The following is a 16,002-nucleotide window of genomic DNA, read 5'->3' on the forward strand; positions in this document are numbered from 1 at the left end:
TTTCACAGCCTCCGGACACTTTCTAACAGGCTAACTTTTTGTTTTTAAAGGATGGAAATGGAGTTGTTCGAGGCTACTATTTGTCTGTCTTTCTTGAGCTTTCAGCTGGATTACCGGAAACATCCAAGTAAGGAAAATGGCTAGGTGTTTCTCTTGTGCTCTCTGTATTAATCTCAAGGGTTAATGCAGTGCTAGGAAGAAGGCTCACAACAGCTGTTAGAGGTTGGGGCACCTTTCCTACCTGGAAAGGATTTAAAGGAGTTTGGGGCTTTTCATTTTTGGATGGTGGGCAGGGTCATAGGCATGCTAGAGGCTTCTAAAATAATATGTGGTGTAGAGAAAATGGGTAGAACTTGTGTCCCTCTCTACAAGTACTGCAACTAGGGCAGAGGTGGTATCGAATTAACTTGATGGGTGGTAGGTTTTAGACTGACAAAGGAGAGTTACATCTTTGCATGATGCATTAATTGGCAGAACTCACTGCCACAGGGTAAGTAATTATTCCAGGTGGGTAGTCATGTTAGTCTATAGCAGCAAAATTAAATAAGAGTCTAGTGGAACCTGGCAGGCTAACTGAATTTATTGTATATTTTAATTTATAACAAAATTGTAAGCTTTTTTTTTTTTTGCCTTAGCAGTCAGTTCATCAGGTGCCTGAGGTGTTCTATCCCTTATGCCAGGCACTTTTTGAATTCTGATACAAGGTGGTTAGTGCAACCACAAAATAGCAATTGCAGGAGGTGGGGCCAGTGACAAAATGGCTACACACACATAGGAAGCCCAAGTGCAAGCAACAAGAGGAGTAATTTTAAAATATATCCTGGGAAAGAGGGAGGGGGGGGGAGAGAGAGAATAAAACCAATACTGTGGTGGCAGCTGCCCCTGAAACAGCATTATTTTAATCTGCACAGCCTGCTGGACCAGAGCCCTATCTAGCAAAAAGAAGTCTCAGTTACTTTCTAAAAACACTTGGCAGGTACCCTGTTGGGAAAACCTTGCCTTAGGCAGATGTGTTTTTTTAATTCTTTTTATTGGTTTTCCATAAGCAAACAAAAGTCATACAATTATAAACTGGTTATAACAAGTAACATTTGAGATAAAAATGAGTGTGACATGTGTAAGTATGACAACAGTAACAACAGTCAAATATAAATCATACGCATTATAACAGTTAATCTGAAATTAAAAGCAATCTACCTGGTTTGTAAGTGCTAACGATGATTAGTATTATGAGCTTAGGCAGATGTGTTGATACTAACAACTGCAAAACAGAGGCCCAGCCATTGATTAAAATGTGGTTAACCTGAAATTACAACCTTAGATATGCAGACGATACCACTCTAAGGGCAGAAAGTGAAGAGGACCTAAAGAGCCTCTTGCTCACAGTGAAAGAGGAGAGCGCAAAAGTGGGCTTGAAGCTCAACATCAAAAAAACTAAGATCATGGCATCTGGCCCCATCACTCCTTGGCAAATAGAAGAGAAGTCATGGAAGTAGTGACAGATCACCCAGATCACCGCAGACTGTGACAGCAGCCATGAAATTAAAAGATGCCTGCTCCTTGGGAGGAAAGCGATGGCGAACCTAAACAGCATGATAAAAAGTAGAGACATCACCCTGCCAACAAAAGTCCGCATGGTCAAAGCAATGGTATTCCCAGTAGTCATGTATGGCTGCGAGAGCTGGACTATAAGGAAGGCCGAGCGCCGAAGAATAGATTCTTTTGAACTATGGTGCTGGAGAAGACTCTTGAGAGTCCCTTGGACTGCAAGAAGAACAAATCAGTCAATCCTAAAAGAAATCAACCCTGACTGTTCCCTGGAAGGCCAGATAATGAAAATGAAGCTCAAATACTTTGGCCACCAAATGAGAAGGGAGCACTCACTAGAGAAGACCCTGATGCTGGGAAAGATTGAAGGCCAAAGAAGAAAATTAAATTTAGGAATGTGCAAGGCGAAACTTGTGCTAGTCTACGAATCAGGACTTTAACCTTTTGAGTCCTGATTGAATCTTGTCATTTGAATGCCATTTAGTTTAACTCTTCTAGGTCATCTATCAGAATTCAGCTTGGTAAACAGAATATTTGGACTCAACATACTCAAATTACACTCAAAAAGTTTGCCAGCTCTTCACTAAAAAGGCTGCCTATTTCCTAAGAAAGCATATTTTTGGAGAATCGTTCTGGACCATATGCAGATATGACTGCCAGCTGCTCATGGGGTTTGTTCTTTTGTCTTTTTAGGTATGAGTACCGTGTGGAAATGGTCCATCAATCCACAAACGATTCTTCTAAAAACATCATTCGAGAATTTGCATCTGATTTTGAAGTCGGGGAGTGCTGGGGTTACAACAGGTTCTTTCGGTTGGACTTGCTTGCCAATGAAGGCTACCTGAACAGGCAAAACGACACAGTCATATTGAGGTAAGGAAGCATGTCACTGAACTGAGAACTAGTCTGTTAGCCATGCAGAAGCAATCATGGTAAGCCTGGCTGGGGCAATGAGTATTGCATGCTATTCTGACCTCTAGCACTCATGCAGTGCTACATGGTTTAAAGTGTGCTACTAGAGAGATTAGGCTTAATTGTTAGGGCAAGTGTCTGTTAGGGCAAGTGTCGGATGATTTGAAGATTTCACCTGACTAAATCACCTGCCTTTTAGCTAATCTATAAATTAAATGTGGCTGTTGCCCTTACATCTGGGTAGATGATCTCTCAAGTACTGAATAAATCTATTGAACATATGCTAGCACTCATGATAACGAAAGGCCATCTGTAATATTTTTTCTGCTCCTTAGGCTGGTAGAATATCAGTCATCATGGCCTCAGTAAACAATGTGTGCTCCTTTTCATCCTTACCTGGTTGATTTTATTATTTTTAAAACTGCATGTCTAAGTTTTAGAGATAAACAAGATGAAGGTGGGGAGTGTTGAATTCTCCTACCCAAGGTTCTGCTTTAGCAGCATTGGTATGAGCATTTCACCTGCACTGACTTTCAGTTTTTTTTCAATTTTCCAAATTTGTTCAGTCATAATAGTTCAAGGATTTGTATTCTTTTCCGTTCTACATACTTTGGGGAGGGGGCGTCTCCTGAATAAGCTGAGATTCCTACCATGTCTATGGGTGTCCTAATTTTGCTGCTTTTGTGATTGGCATGAGAACCAGCCGCTCTAATCTTAGTTATAGTGATTCTTTTCGTATGGGGCTTTTTTGAGTTTTATGAAGTCTGTTTGCCACCTCCCCTCCATTCTTCATGACCACTTCTCTAAAGGTTCCAGGTGCGTTCACCTACCTTCTTCCAGAAATGTCGGGACCAGCACTGGTACATTTCTCAGCTAGAAGCTGCTCAGTCAAGCAATGTCCAACAAATAAATAATCTCAAAGAGGTAAGCAGCAGAGTGGTATGCAAATGCTAGATTTAAGAGCAGTTAAAAGATATTGGTTAACACTACCATTGGCCACACAGATGGCATAGTCTTTGGACTGCTGCGTTGTTGAGGAACAAAACATTACTGCATTTGTCTCTCTTTTTTGTCCCTTTCAGCATTTGCTAGTTGAGTCATGCTTTTCTTCCGAATTAGAATCACATTTTCATTCTTACACCTAAGTACATGAATCACTGGCTACTCGGTTCCTTATACATGGGATTTTTCAGTTACACCCAATGCAAAGACTTGGCAAAAGCACCTGCCTCCAGCAGAGATCATGCAGATATGCAGTGGTCATCCTGCTGTTTAGATGGTGCTCACAGGAGACTTTAATTGTTTTGTTTAATCCATTTCTTATGATATTTATTTATTTGTTTGTTTGTTTGTTCAATTTATATTCTGCCCTCCCTGCATGGGCAGGCCCAGGGCGGTTTACAACTAATTAAAATACAATACAATAAATACAATAAAACATAGATGTATTAAACAATGCAATAGTATAAAATACAGACAAATGGTCAAATTTATATATAAAGTGCTGTTGCATGTAGATGGCGATAACGTCTCATAAGGCCATTTTATGATGGTACTATATGGCCATACCGGTATCATTAGCTGTCTTATTACTATTAACATAAGGGCCTTAACAATTTAGTTGTTGGCAATTCAGATGTTGTCGATGTGTTAGTGGCGGCTCCTAATCTAAAGCCTGGTAGAAGAGCGTTTGTATATGCCACCAAACATTTGGGAATGGCCGTTCTATAATTATATTAAACTACTACTCCTTTAGCACTGCTTCATGCCTGTTATGTGTTTTCTTTTTTCTGTTTCAAACATTAAGAGGCTTGCAATCGAGCTGTCCCGTACCCAGAAAGCCCACAGCATGTCTCCTCCGGACACTCATCTCAGCCCTCAAAGTGATGGTGGCCCAGAAGCAAGACCCAAAAAGTCGGGACCAAACTCAGAATTGCGTCTTGAGACTGTGGCTGCAACAGCAGGTCCTCGAGATGCCAAGGACGAGGAAGAGGAGAAGGGGCATTATGAAGATTTTAATGTAAGTGCCCTTCTGTTGTGCCCACAACATTCCTGGCAAGCTTAAGTCTGTTCTATGCATTCAGCAGAATGAGGTGACAGAATGTTGAGGAGGCAGAAAGGACCGGACCACATCATACCAGTGGCCAAGGGGTTAATTCTTTTTAACCTACCTGAGTAAGTGGAAAAACTTAGCACAGCTTGGAAAAAGCTAGACTAGAACCTTTGTTCCTGATGTGCCAACGTCTTATTTTCAGGGGGGTTCCCCCCCCCCCCCCCCTAGTGGCATCAGAAACGTGACTCCCTCTGCCACATTTCCTTTAGTCAGTAAAGCTGGCAGGAGAGTTGGATCGATGCTTGCTTTTTTGGTAGTCATGGAGGCCTGTTGCTTTATGCTGACACCTGACTCTGAGGAAGGAAGCTCCTTCCACTTGCCCTATGTGTGCCCTGTTGAAGGCAGAATCAAAAGTGGCCACAGAAAGAAGCAAGAGGAGTTTTCAGGCTACTTCTGGCAAGAAGATGCAAGTGTCACCGTTGGGAACATCCTCCTTTAGGTGGTACACTCTGCATACTATCTGGGATGAAGGTCAGGGTGGATGGCCAGCAAGGGCAGGGCTTTCCCTGAAAGTTCACTGCTCCCCCTCTCTTCAGGCCTTCCAGAAGATGTTGAAATTTGTGTGATCCCCCCCCCCCCCAGAAGACTTCTAATGTTGTTATCCATTAAGCTTATTTTCTTCTATCATCTGATTCTTCCCCTTTATGTGTCTTTTTCTTCTTCTTCCTGTTACGGACTGCCTGATTTTCAGATTTAGTGGCAATTTTTGTTGGATTTTGCTGTTATGAATTATTTTGGGGGATTGGTTTATCTCGCTGATACATTTTTATATGCTTTTGTTTTGTCTTACCCTTATTTATTCAGTGTATTGTTTTGTTTTTATATTCGCCACTTCGAGGGCTGACTTTATTCAGCCGAAAGGTGCAATACAAACATTGTTAAATGTTATAACACAGTAAATCTGCTGAACAACTTAAGCTGAAACTGTAGAATGACTAGGTTTGGAAATGTGTTGTAAGAGAAATTAGCACATCAGATAAAACTTATCAGAGGGAAGGATTATTGTTTGCTGTTTGGCAGCCATTTATTGATGATTGTGGCAGTTCAGACCCATTCTTGCATACATCCACTACATAATAATTTCTTGGAAGATACTCTAGTTCATCTTAACACAATATTACAATGAAGTGGTGCTATGCAAACCTAGTTATACTGTTCTTTCAACCCATGATCAGAAGAAGCTTGGAAAGATTTTTATCATATTCTTTCTTAACTTAATTAGATACAAATGTTTAAGGGGGCTGTCCTGGATAATGTCTCCAATACTCATATGCAGCCTGAGCTTCTCACACTACAAATGGACAATCATTTGGAATAAGTTGGCTCCTGGATCTTCCCTTTCTTCTTCCTCTGTTACAGAAGTTACTAGTTCTGGGATTTTTTTGGATTCCAAGTTCCACTCCACTGTATTATACTGCAAAAGTGCAAGGCTGCTCCCATCAGCAGGGTCTAAGCAAAAAAGTCACTTGCATAGTCCTGCTAATCAGATAAGGGGATTAACTTCCAGATATTCTTATCAGCTAAGGCTGAGCCTTCATTGTATATGATTTCAGCTACTTTTTTTTTTTTTTTTTTTCATGGCGTCTCCAGCATGAACTCTCAGATGGAGATCTGGATGTTGATGTTGCTGGGGAGGATGAGATGAACCACCTGGATGACAGCAGTTCCTCGGCTAGCTCAACAGTGACCAGCAACACAGAAGAGAACGATATAGACGAAGAGACCATGTAAGTGTCTGCAAGAATCTTTTCTGTTTGTTGTTCATCTCCTTGGTGCCTGCATCCATTGCAAATGAACGAGGAGCTGCCTTCATATGAAAACAGATTCATACATTTGCCAGGCAGCTGGCAGAGCCAGACCTGCACATCTTCAGCAGAAGAGCTCATCCAGGTGTCTTTGAATCAATTGCTGTTGTAGTCTAAACAGCTCTACGGTATTTTGTCTGAGGCCGTTTGAAAAGTTTTCCCTCTATCTAGTCTACGTAGAATGTCTTTATCTGTATACTTATGCAATGTCATTGGTTCTTCTGGTCTGAGGCGTCTTTGCATGCCGGAGAATGAATTCTGGAATGGATTGTATTGTTTCACATGGCAGGTGGGTGGATCATATTTTTGAATGTTCCTCTGAATAAAAAAGGTCTCTCCCTGCCTGTAGAAAATTAGCACCTCAAGAAGCAAGTTATGGTGGCTTTCTCCTTGCTGTGCTATATTTTAACTTGCAGGATTTTCTTTTTCCTTTTTGGGTTAGCATTTGAAATGGCATCCTCTGCCTGACTTTGTTGTAGTCCACCTTGACCACCTTAGGGTTTTGCCATTTTATTCTGTTGCTAGTTTTGCTAAACCAAGCCTAAGCTGCTTGTTATCAATTGGAAGCTGGGAAAAGGTCAGAAGGTGATAACCAAGAGGTTGGATCACCTTTCTTGTGAGGGAAGGCCTTTACAGTTTAGAAAATAGACAAATGAAGAGAGGACATGATAGAGGTTTATAAAATTATGCTTGGGTTGAAGAATATGGATAGAGACGTTTTCTCTCTCTTAAAATACTAGCACTTGGGGCAGCCAATGAAGTTGCTGGGCAATAGGTTCAGGACAGATGAAAGCCAGTGAGTAATTATTTTTATCCCGGCAGGGAGGGCGGGATAAAAATCAAATAAATAAATAATAAGTTATGGAACTCACTGCCAGTGGATGTAGTGGTAGCCACAAGCATGGATTATTTTAAAATAGGGTTTAACAGATGAATGGCCCATAGTCATGATGACTGAGGGAAACCTCCATATTCAGAGGCAGTGAACCTGTGAATATCAGTGCTAGGAGGCAACATCAAGGGAAGGCCTTGGTCTCAGTGCCCTGTTTGTCTGTCCTCCAGAGGAACTGGCCGCTTTATGAAACATGCTGCTGAACTAGATGAACCACTGGTCTGACCCAGCAGGATTCTTCTCATGTTCCTAAGTGTTGAATGGACATCCAGGCATGTTTGAATTGGCCAGACTCATACAGTAGCAATAAATAAGTTGTATGTCTGTGCAGCTTAGAATCCATGAAGCTATTTGGAATGATAACTTTTAAGATGGGAGCCAAACTGAGCTGGCTGTTTTTGTTCTCCACCCCCACCCCCACCCCCCATCTTGCTCGTAAGGTCTGGAGAGAATGATGTGGAATACAGCAACCACATGGAGCTGGAGGAAGGAAACCTCATGGAGGAAGCAGCTTGTGCTACTGCCAGTGCTTCAAGTATGTGGGAAGACCATTTTCCTTGGGCACATATCTTGGTGTTGAGCCTGATATCCCTTGTTCTCCTGGCTCTCAGTGACTCGACAGAGGCAACACAGAGCTGTGTATTCTGCAGGATTTTCTATTTTTGGAACTGCTGCATCATCTACAGTGATTATTGCAATGTAGGGCAGTGTTCCCATTGGCTGCAAGACGTAGAATGCTTGCAGCTGGACTCTTTTTTTAAAGCATATCAGTGGAATACTAGCACTTCCACTGTACTCTTTTTAAAATAGTTTGTTCTAAAATATATAAATAAAATAGCCCTAGTTAGTGTAATTTTCAACTGGAGTAATGCCTATGTTGTATGGTTTTAACTTGTAATCTGTGCTGGGGAAGGGATGAAGCTTGTGAATTACAAATACAAATACAGTACCTTTATTGGCATAAAATATCAAATACACATGCAGCATAGAGCCTCAAGATAGGCTGGAGGGGTATCACATTCCGAATTGCCTTAATATGAGCCTCTCCTCCTAGATACCTCATAAAAGAAATTTGCTACAGGTTCCAGAATTTCTATATTATGTGAAGACAATAAAGAACTAATTTTATGCTCATCAGATTGGCCCAAAAGGGGGTCCAACACAGGTTCAATATAAACAACACGGATGTCACAGTGGAATTTACAGTACAATAGCACATGTCCAATGGATTCGATTTCCCCCATCCCACAGGGGCACAATCTATCTTTATAGGGAATTTTGTTGAGCTTGTGAATTAATGGTTTGATTAATTCAGATGCAGATTCATAGTATTACTGGGTCTCAGAAGCGCAGATGACTTGTTTTTAAATTGGCACTTGAAATGCCAGTGCTGGCAAGATCTATTGGGAAATGTTGTAGCAAAGAGCTGCCAATTATTCTATGGGGGAGACATTGATGGGTTTATATCGCAGTTCTCTTAACTGTCTAAACCCTATTGTGGCTCAGATAGCAATCACTGGTATACGACAGGTAAATTATACCTCTGATGGAATTCTTTCTAAGCCAGGAAATTAATTCATATCTAACTGATTAATACCACCCCCTTTACTGGAGCAGAGACAGAGGTATAATATGTTCAGAACAAAGTGACTGTGTGTCCTGTTTGTTACTCCTTTTACTGTTGCTGTCTGTAAAATCCTTACTCAGTGATAACTAGCCCACCCAAAGGAATCTCCCAGTGTTTTAATTACTTGTTCCAATTTGCCTGGTTTGGCAAGGATCTTTACATGGATGCTGGGATCTTTCTCAGATTGGACTTAAACGGCGAGTCCAGCTAAATACCTCACAGCATACAAAAAATCTGTACTTCATATTAATATTGGGAGTACTCTGCCATCCACTTGTTAAAGTGTGGTATAGGAGAGGCAAGAGGACAAAAAGCTAAGTGGGAATTTTAAGCTATCTAGGATGCAAGTCCACAGATCCTGTTAACTTGCACAGTTTTACTAGCCCTGCTGCCCACACATAGCTGAAATATTTACATCCCCCCCCCCCCCCCGAAAAGAAACCTTTGCTACCTGGCTTTCTGGGCAATTCTTGCTCACTAGAAGCACATGCCTATTTGCAAGCTGGTGCCCAGTGTTTCTGTGGTACCAACTGTAGTGTCCTGATGTTATAAACAACCAGGTAATTGGAATGGAAAGACTCTCTATTACTACCTTGTATGTTGTTACTACCTTACTGCTGCTGTTCCCCAGAACAATGGTGGGTGAGTGTGTCATCTCTTGTCCTACTTGGACTTGGACCCAGTACGGTTTTACAGGATTATTTTGTTCCCTTCCTTCATCCCCTAATTAAATTTGATTAACTAAATGTTGGGTGAAAAGCATTAACCCATATGATCTTCTATGTGCCCAGCGTTTCATTTAATGTGGTCTGGTGCATGTGTGTTGCAGCTACTCATGCAGCATTAGTGCATCAGTGCAGTGTCTGCCTGGGGAGGCTTTGCTGTCTGATCCTGGCATGCTAAAGCTGCACACAAAGTACCTGAGAGCCCAGCTTAAATGAGATGCTGGGCACGTGGAAGAATGAACAGGTATGATCTTATTCACAAATATCATGTTTGGGGTTAGGCCTCCAGAAGAAATTATGGGGTGGGGCAGCGAGATAAAGCTTCATTTCTTGATGTATGGATACTAGAAAATGCAGAAAAGATGGTGGGGAAAGGGAGTGGGAATATTATTTTTTAAGGAAAAAAAGGTCTGTGATTGCTACTAGATTCAAGGTTAGCACCTTTAAAGCAAGCTAGGGATGGCAGAATCACCTAATGCAGACCAAGCCTTCCCTGTTCTTTGACATGATCTGTTCTAGTATAACACTGGGGCCTGAATGCAGAATTCCCCTGTTCCAGTCAGCCAGGTGACTAGGTAGCTATAGGCAAACAGCAGTCCCACAGGAATTTATAATGCTGACCAACTTTATAATGCTGATCAACCACAGGAATTTATAATGCTGACCAACTTTACAAAACCCACCAGGGCTACTGATACGTGTCACATGCTTTTAGCTGTCAACAAAACCTGTATAAAATAAGTCCTCGGTCCTGTTGTTCTTCCAGGTGGGAGCCATGGCTATCCTACCACAGGTAGCCGCATGTCAAGGCGGGGAGGAAGTGCGCTGGGCTCTTCTTCCAGTACCGGTTTACTTGACATAGACCCCTTGACTTTAATACACTTGTTGGACTTGAAAGACAGAAATGGGTTGGAAAACTTGTGGGGGCTACAGCCACGCCCTCCAGCTTCACTTTTGCAGAACAGAGGTGAGTGGGCAGCTCTAAAAACCACCTTCTTCCCTTTGTCTGGGAAATCATTGCAGTGTGTTCACATCTGTAGTTTCTCCTCATTTGTGGTGCTGCTTTAAGAAATCTTTTTTTTCTTGGTGATTATTCTTTCTTTGGTGGCTCTGGGCTGCAGATAAGAACCACCATCTTAAACCTTCTTATGTGGAAGTAATCCCGCAGGAATCATCAAGGCTTAATCTCACATAATGGGATTAAGGGGCAAATCACCATCATGATTATTGGTGTAATAACCCATAAGAGTTTTGCAAAGACCTCCTGTCCAGTACATTTGGGGCATGTTACGGTGTTAATGTAATGGGATGTACTTGAAGACCATATATTGGTGTCTCTCTGAATTGCCTATTAAACCTGTGCATAAAGGGAAAACAGTAAAAATACACTAAGGGTGCTTTCACACACGCTAAATAACACACTTTCAATCCACTTTGCAACTGGATTTTACTGTGTGAAATGGCAAAATCCACTTGCAAACTGTCGCTGAAGTGGATTGAAAGTGCATTATTTAGCATGTGTGAAAGCACAGTAACATTTAGACAGTAAATGTCTCTGCCATGTGTGTCCTCCCCCACAAGGAGGGACCAAGGCTAAGAAATTCCTCAGAAATGTCCGTTTCTGTGGCCATCTCATTGGCTCTGTGGTACTTGGAAGGCTGAAGTTCCTCTTGCTTAATAAAATTCTGTTTTCCTATACTGATTTTAAAAATTGCTTTGTTCCGGATCAGTAATTGTATTCTGTGTGGGGGCATGAGAAGCCTCCATGCTCCTTGCCCCTGCAGTGCTTACTGCTGTCACAACCATTCCCCTTTGTCAGGTCTATGGAGGAGCAGCGTTGCAGAGGAGCATCTTGCCAGGCCTCTGCAGCCCAGCAACATACCCCTTGACAGCTGAGCTGAGGCTCAGCTATCATTAAAAACAAAGCCTGTAAAAGGTTGAGGTGGTGGTGGGGAATATAGAGTTTAGCTCTGTTCCTCCCTCCCTAGGCTGGCTGCAGGCAGAGCTTTCATCTGGACACTTGCCTGCAGCTGTCTTGTCCTTTCCCCTTTGAGCTGGAGTAAAGGATGGTTTTTTGCTGTGACTTAAAGGGGAAAGCTGCAGAATCAGCATGGTTTTGTGTGAAAGAAGGAAAAAACCACTGCAGTTGTGAGGGAAGGTAGAGCAAAAGGTCTGGAGCAGAAGGGGTCTTAGCCCGTTGAAGGAAAAACATGGGAGCCTTGTGGCACTGAAAGACACAGCCTACATTTTTGTAGAATGAGGCTTATTATCTTGAGAAAGGGAAATCCCACTCTACAAAAGATTATGTGATAATAAAAAAGGTATTCTTTAAAAGGGTGTTATAGGACTCCTGTTTGGTTCTCCCCCCCCCCCCGTACTTTATTATGCTTTCTAATACACACCCCTTATACGGTTATGTGTACACAGAACCCCAATTTCTCAAGAGTCCCTGAGGGAATAAGCAGGTTTAGTCATAGTTTGATTCCTCCTGGTAAGAGGATCACTGTAAACTAAATGCAAAAACAAAAATATGAATCAATGCAGTTGACAAATTCCACAGTGTGATTAAAACAGCGTATATTTTGGTTTAAGAGATTTTGAGTCCAGGGGCACCTTTAAGGCCAACAAAGGTTTATTCAAGGTATGAGCTTTCATGTGCACGCACACTTCCTCAGATGTCTGGATGTATTTTAGTTTGTTAGTGGTGTGCACCGACTTTGGCTGTAGAGGGTTAAATTAATCCAAACTATTATTGATTTACACAGCATGTCCCTGGTACTTGGCAGCTCTGTGCTCATATAGCAGCTTGTGGGGAAAATAGACCAGTTTGGATTCTTCCAAGTGCTGAGGTGCCTGTAGTCAGTCACCATCCTTTATGTACCTGAGGCACAGGGGTGGCATTCCTCAACTCTCAGAGAGAGCCAGTGTTTGAGGAGAGACGACTTAACCCTGACTGCACTTGGTAGGTGTGTGAAAGTCCAATATTTACCAAGCTTCGACTGAATATATAACAGTGGGGAAAAGTGACTTTAATAGTACATGTCCTTCAGCTACTCCCGGCTAGTGAAGGTCAGATGCTCCTCTTGTTAGCAAAGAATCGGTAAACTAAATCACATCTGGTAAATAGACTTGGCAGGAGTGACGTATTTGTTCCAGGCTGATTGGCCTGTAGCCAGCAAAATCTTGTTTCGGGTCACTTTGAAACAACCATTTTGTTGACTTAATAGAGCAGAAGAGAAATGATGATCCATCTGGGACACAGGCGTGCACACATCTTCTTTCCATCCTACTCTTCCCTGTAACGATAGGCAGAGAGTGGCAGGAACGGACTTTTGACTGGTGGCTTTTGATTTAGCCTCATGCTATTGCTAAAGAAAAATGGCTGAATAGTTTGAGTCTGGATTCTTCTAGAAAAGCATTTTAAAGACAGATTGGTGTGAGGTGGTGAAGAGAGCTTTTCTGCAGTTGTCCTAATCTTCCACAATTCTTGTGTCCTGATCCCCCTGGGTGGGCAGAGGGAGGATATTTGGTAGTCCCCCACCCCCCCCACCCCGTTGTAGTGTAGGTACAGTATTCGTTAACGCCCACTTCGTTTGTTTCCTTCTGAACACAAGTCATTGTAGGAAAGCTGCTTTCCAGTTTGATCTGTTATTGGTGTGATGGGGGAATCCTCTTATTGAAGAGGAATTTCCAGAAGTAAATCTTTTCCAACTCTGCTGTAACACTGCTTTATTTAAGAATAGATGTCTCTCATATTTCCATGTCAGGGTAGCCACAAAATTGCTGAAAACGTTGGCTAGAACATTGTAAACCAATCCCAGCAATAAACCAGTAAAGCACAAGCAGTTAGCTGAAACTTTAAGCCACTTATTATACAAAATGCTATATGGGGGTCTGTTAAGATGTCACTTTATAGTTAAAGCTAAACATGCCTTGCTCCAAATAATTCAAATTCTTTGTCTCATTCTTTTGACATGCTCACACATAACATCACTTGCATAATCCTTTCTTATCTTTACTTCATGTTTAGCACACTTTGCATTTATATCCCGCCCATCCCGTAAACGGGCTCAGGGCAGGTCACAACAGTTCAATAAATAAAATAAAATGTAAGACACATTAAAACATAAAATCAATAGTCATGCTTGCCGTAGGGAGAATCCGGCCCATTGATGTAACTAGGTATGGCTGGTTATCAGTAGGTGGGAGACTGCAACCTTGGGGAACCATATGTGGACGCCCGCTGCCTCAGCCAAAGGCCTGGCGGAACAGCTCTTGCAGCCCCTGTGGAATTGAATAAGATCCCGCAGGGCCCTGATCTCGATAGGGAGCATGTTCCACCAGGTGGGGACCAGGGCGGAAAAAGCCCTGGCCCTGTCCCTGGTCGAGGCTAGATGAACGTCCTTCGGGCCAGGGATCACCAGGAGATGTTGACTCTCAGAGTGTAACGGTCTCTGAGGCGTATATGGGAAGAGGTAGTCCCTTAGGTATGTTGGTCCCAGGCCATAGAAGGCTTTGAAGGTAATTACTATCACCTTGAAGCAGATCCGATACTCAGCTGGCAACCAATGCAGCTGATAGAGCACATGCATTAGGGCAATGGGAGGGCAAAGTCTTGGAGTAACTGGACTGGGGTGTGAGGCTCCATCCAGATGACAGATTGCTGAGCTCCTAGATAAGCACAGCTGGTGCCGTTTGTGTATCTGCATGGTTCATGCCACAGTGTATAGCGTAGTCTGGAGTAACAGGAAAAGAAAGGGAACCAACCGTACGGTTTCCTTCCAGGTTATGGGTGGTGAGGGCTGATGTTCTGTTTGCCAACACTGTCCCTTGATTGGGAATGGTGAATAACTACAGGGCAGAAAAGTACCATTTAGATGCTGGGGCCTGTGCGTTCTCAAGGGGTGATGTTGGTGAGTGCTAACACCTTTCCTGTTTCCTCTCCATGAAGCATCTTATTCTCTGAAAGAGCGGGATCAGCGGAGGCACCAGGCCATGTGGCGTGTCTCACCAGACTTGAAGATGCTGAAGAGGTTGAAAAGTCAGATGGCCGAGGTCCGCAGTAAAATGTCGGATGTGAAGAACCAGCTGTCAGAGGTCCGGAGCGGCAACACCACATCGTCCGATGGGCAACCTGCTTACTTCTCCGGTGACCAGGGAGCCTTAGCTGCATGTGGGGCGGAGAGCTACAGCAAGCTGCAAGAGCTTGCACGGGAGGTGCTGATGAAATCATTGCTCTCAGGCTACTGCATACAGAACTGTAAGTGGGGGTGGGGTTAGCTGTCACTTCTGGAGGAGGGGAACTGTCTAGCTGCCTGAGAATAGAAGCACTCAGCCTTTTAATAGCCTAGACCTGAACGTGTCTCTCCACGGATGAGGTGCTGAAAGAACTGGTAGCATGAAGAAGCCATGTGCTGATTTTGGAACGGAGTAAAATTCACTCTGCAGAGCTAGTGGCAACATCTCCAGTAAAAGCTGTTTTTAAAATAAAATATACCTGAAGGCCTGCAAGTGCAGCTTGCTAGGTTAGATTGGGGAGCTCAGACACTCTTCTCATCCAGTGTCAAACTAACGTTATGCATAGCATGAACTTTAATCTGGTTTTTTTACCAAATTTATTTATTTATTTTATTAATTCCATTTGTATCCCGCCCTCCCCGTGAACAGGCTCAGGGCGGCTTACATTAGTTGGTACAATCCATATTAAAACATTTTAAAACAATCAGGTAAAGTGCTAGTAATAATAATCATTCCATCATTAATTGAGATGGCATGCTATATGATGTAACAAGCAGACAATTTCTGTCTCAGTGATCTTCTGGTGTCACACGATGGTATGGCTCGATCTCAAAGCTGGGGCTGACCCATAACCACAGATGTTGGTGGTAGTGGTGAGGGCGGCTCCTAATTGAAAGCCTGGTGGAAGAGCTCCATCTTGCAGGCCCTGCGGAACTGTAGAAGATCCTGCAGGTCCCTGATCTCTTCTGGGAGCTTATTCCACCAGTATGGAGCTGCCACTGAAAAGGCCCTGGCGGCAGTGAGCCTCGCATCCTTGGGGCCCGGAAGGGTCAATTGGTGTTGTGACCCCGACCGTAGTGCTCTCTGGGGTATATATGGGGAAAGGCGGTCCCTCAGGTATGTCGGGTATATATGGGGAAAGGCGGTCCCTCGGGTATGTTGGTGCTCTTAGTGCCAAAATGGAGTTGGCATTGCCATACATACCCATTCAGCCTGAGAAGCCTCTCCTTGGTCCTTACAAGAGACATGGTGCCAGCCTTCCGGGGTGGGGTGGGGAGGATCAGAACATGCCTTGATTCCCCCTCCCAAGTATCCCCCGGGACCTGATAAAAGCAACCCCTGCAGCAAAAAGATTGGGTGAC

General features: G+C 43.1%; 1 protein-coding gene across 3 annotated transcripts in view; it reads left to right on the plus strand.

The window, feature by feature from the left end:
- Positions 1–16,002, plus strand: part of TRIM37 (tripartite motif containing 37) — a 54,128-nt gene that overhangs the window by 17,020 nt on the left and 21,106 nt on the right. For all 3 annotated transcript variants that reach the window (XM_015424172.1, XM_015424173.1, XM_015424174.1), the window contains exons 11-18: positions 51–127; positions 2,242–2,421; positions 3,270–3,384; positions 4,268–4,480; positions 6,164–6,300; positions 7,711–7,805; positions 10,389–10,589; positions 14,574–14,882. In XM_015424172.1, the coding sequence (XP_015279658.1) occupies positions 51–127; positions 2,242–2,421; positions 3,270–3,384; positions 4,268–4,480; positions 6,164–6,300; positions 7,711–7,805; positions 10,389–10,589; positions 14,574–14,882 (1,327 nt within the window). The remainder of the gene's footprint in view (positions 1–50; positions 128–2,241; positions 2,422–3,269; positions 3,385–4,267; positions 4,481–6,163; positions 6,301–7,710; positions 7,806–10,388; positions 10,590–14,573; positions 14,883–16,002) is intronic.

This window comes from Gekko japonicus, unplaced genomic scaffold (assembly GCF_001447785.1).
Source record: "Gekko japonicus isolate JY-2015 unplaced genomic scaffold, Gekko_japonicus_V1.1 scaffold1359, whole genome shotgun sequence".
Taxonomy (NCBI): domain Eukaryota; kingdom Metazoa; phylum Chordata; class Lepidosauria; order Squamata; family Gekkonidae; genus Gekko; species Gekko japonicus.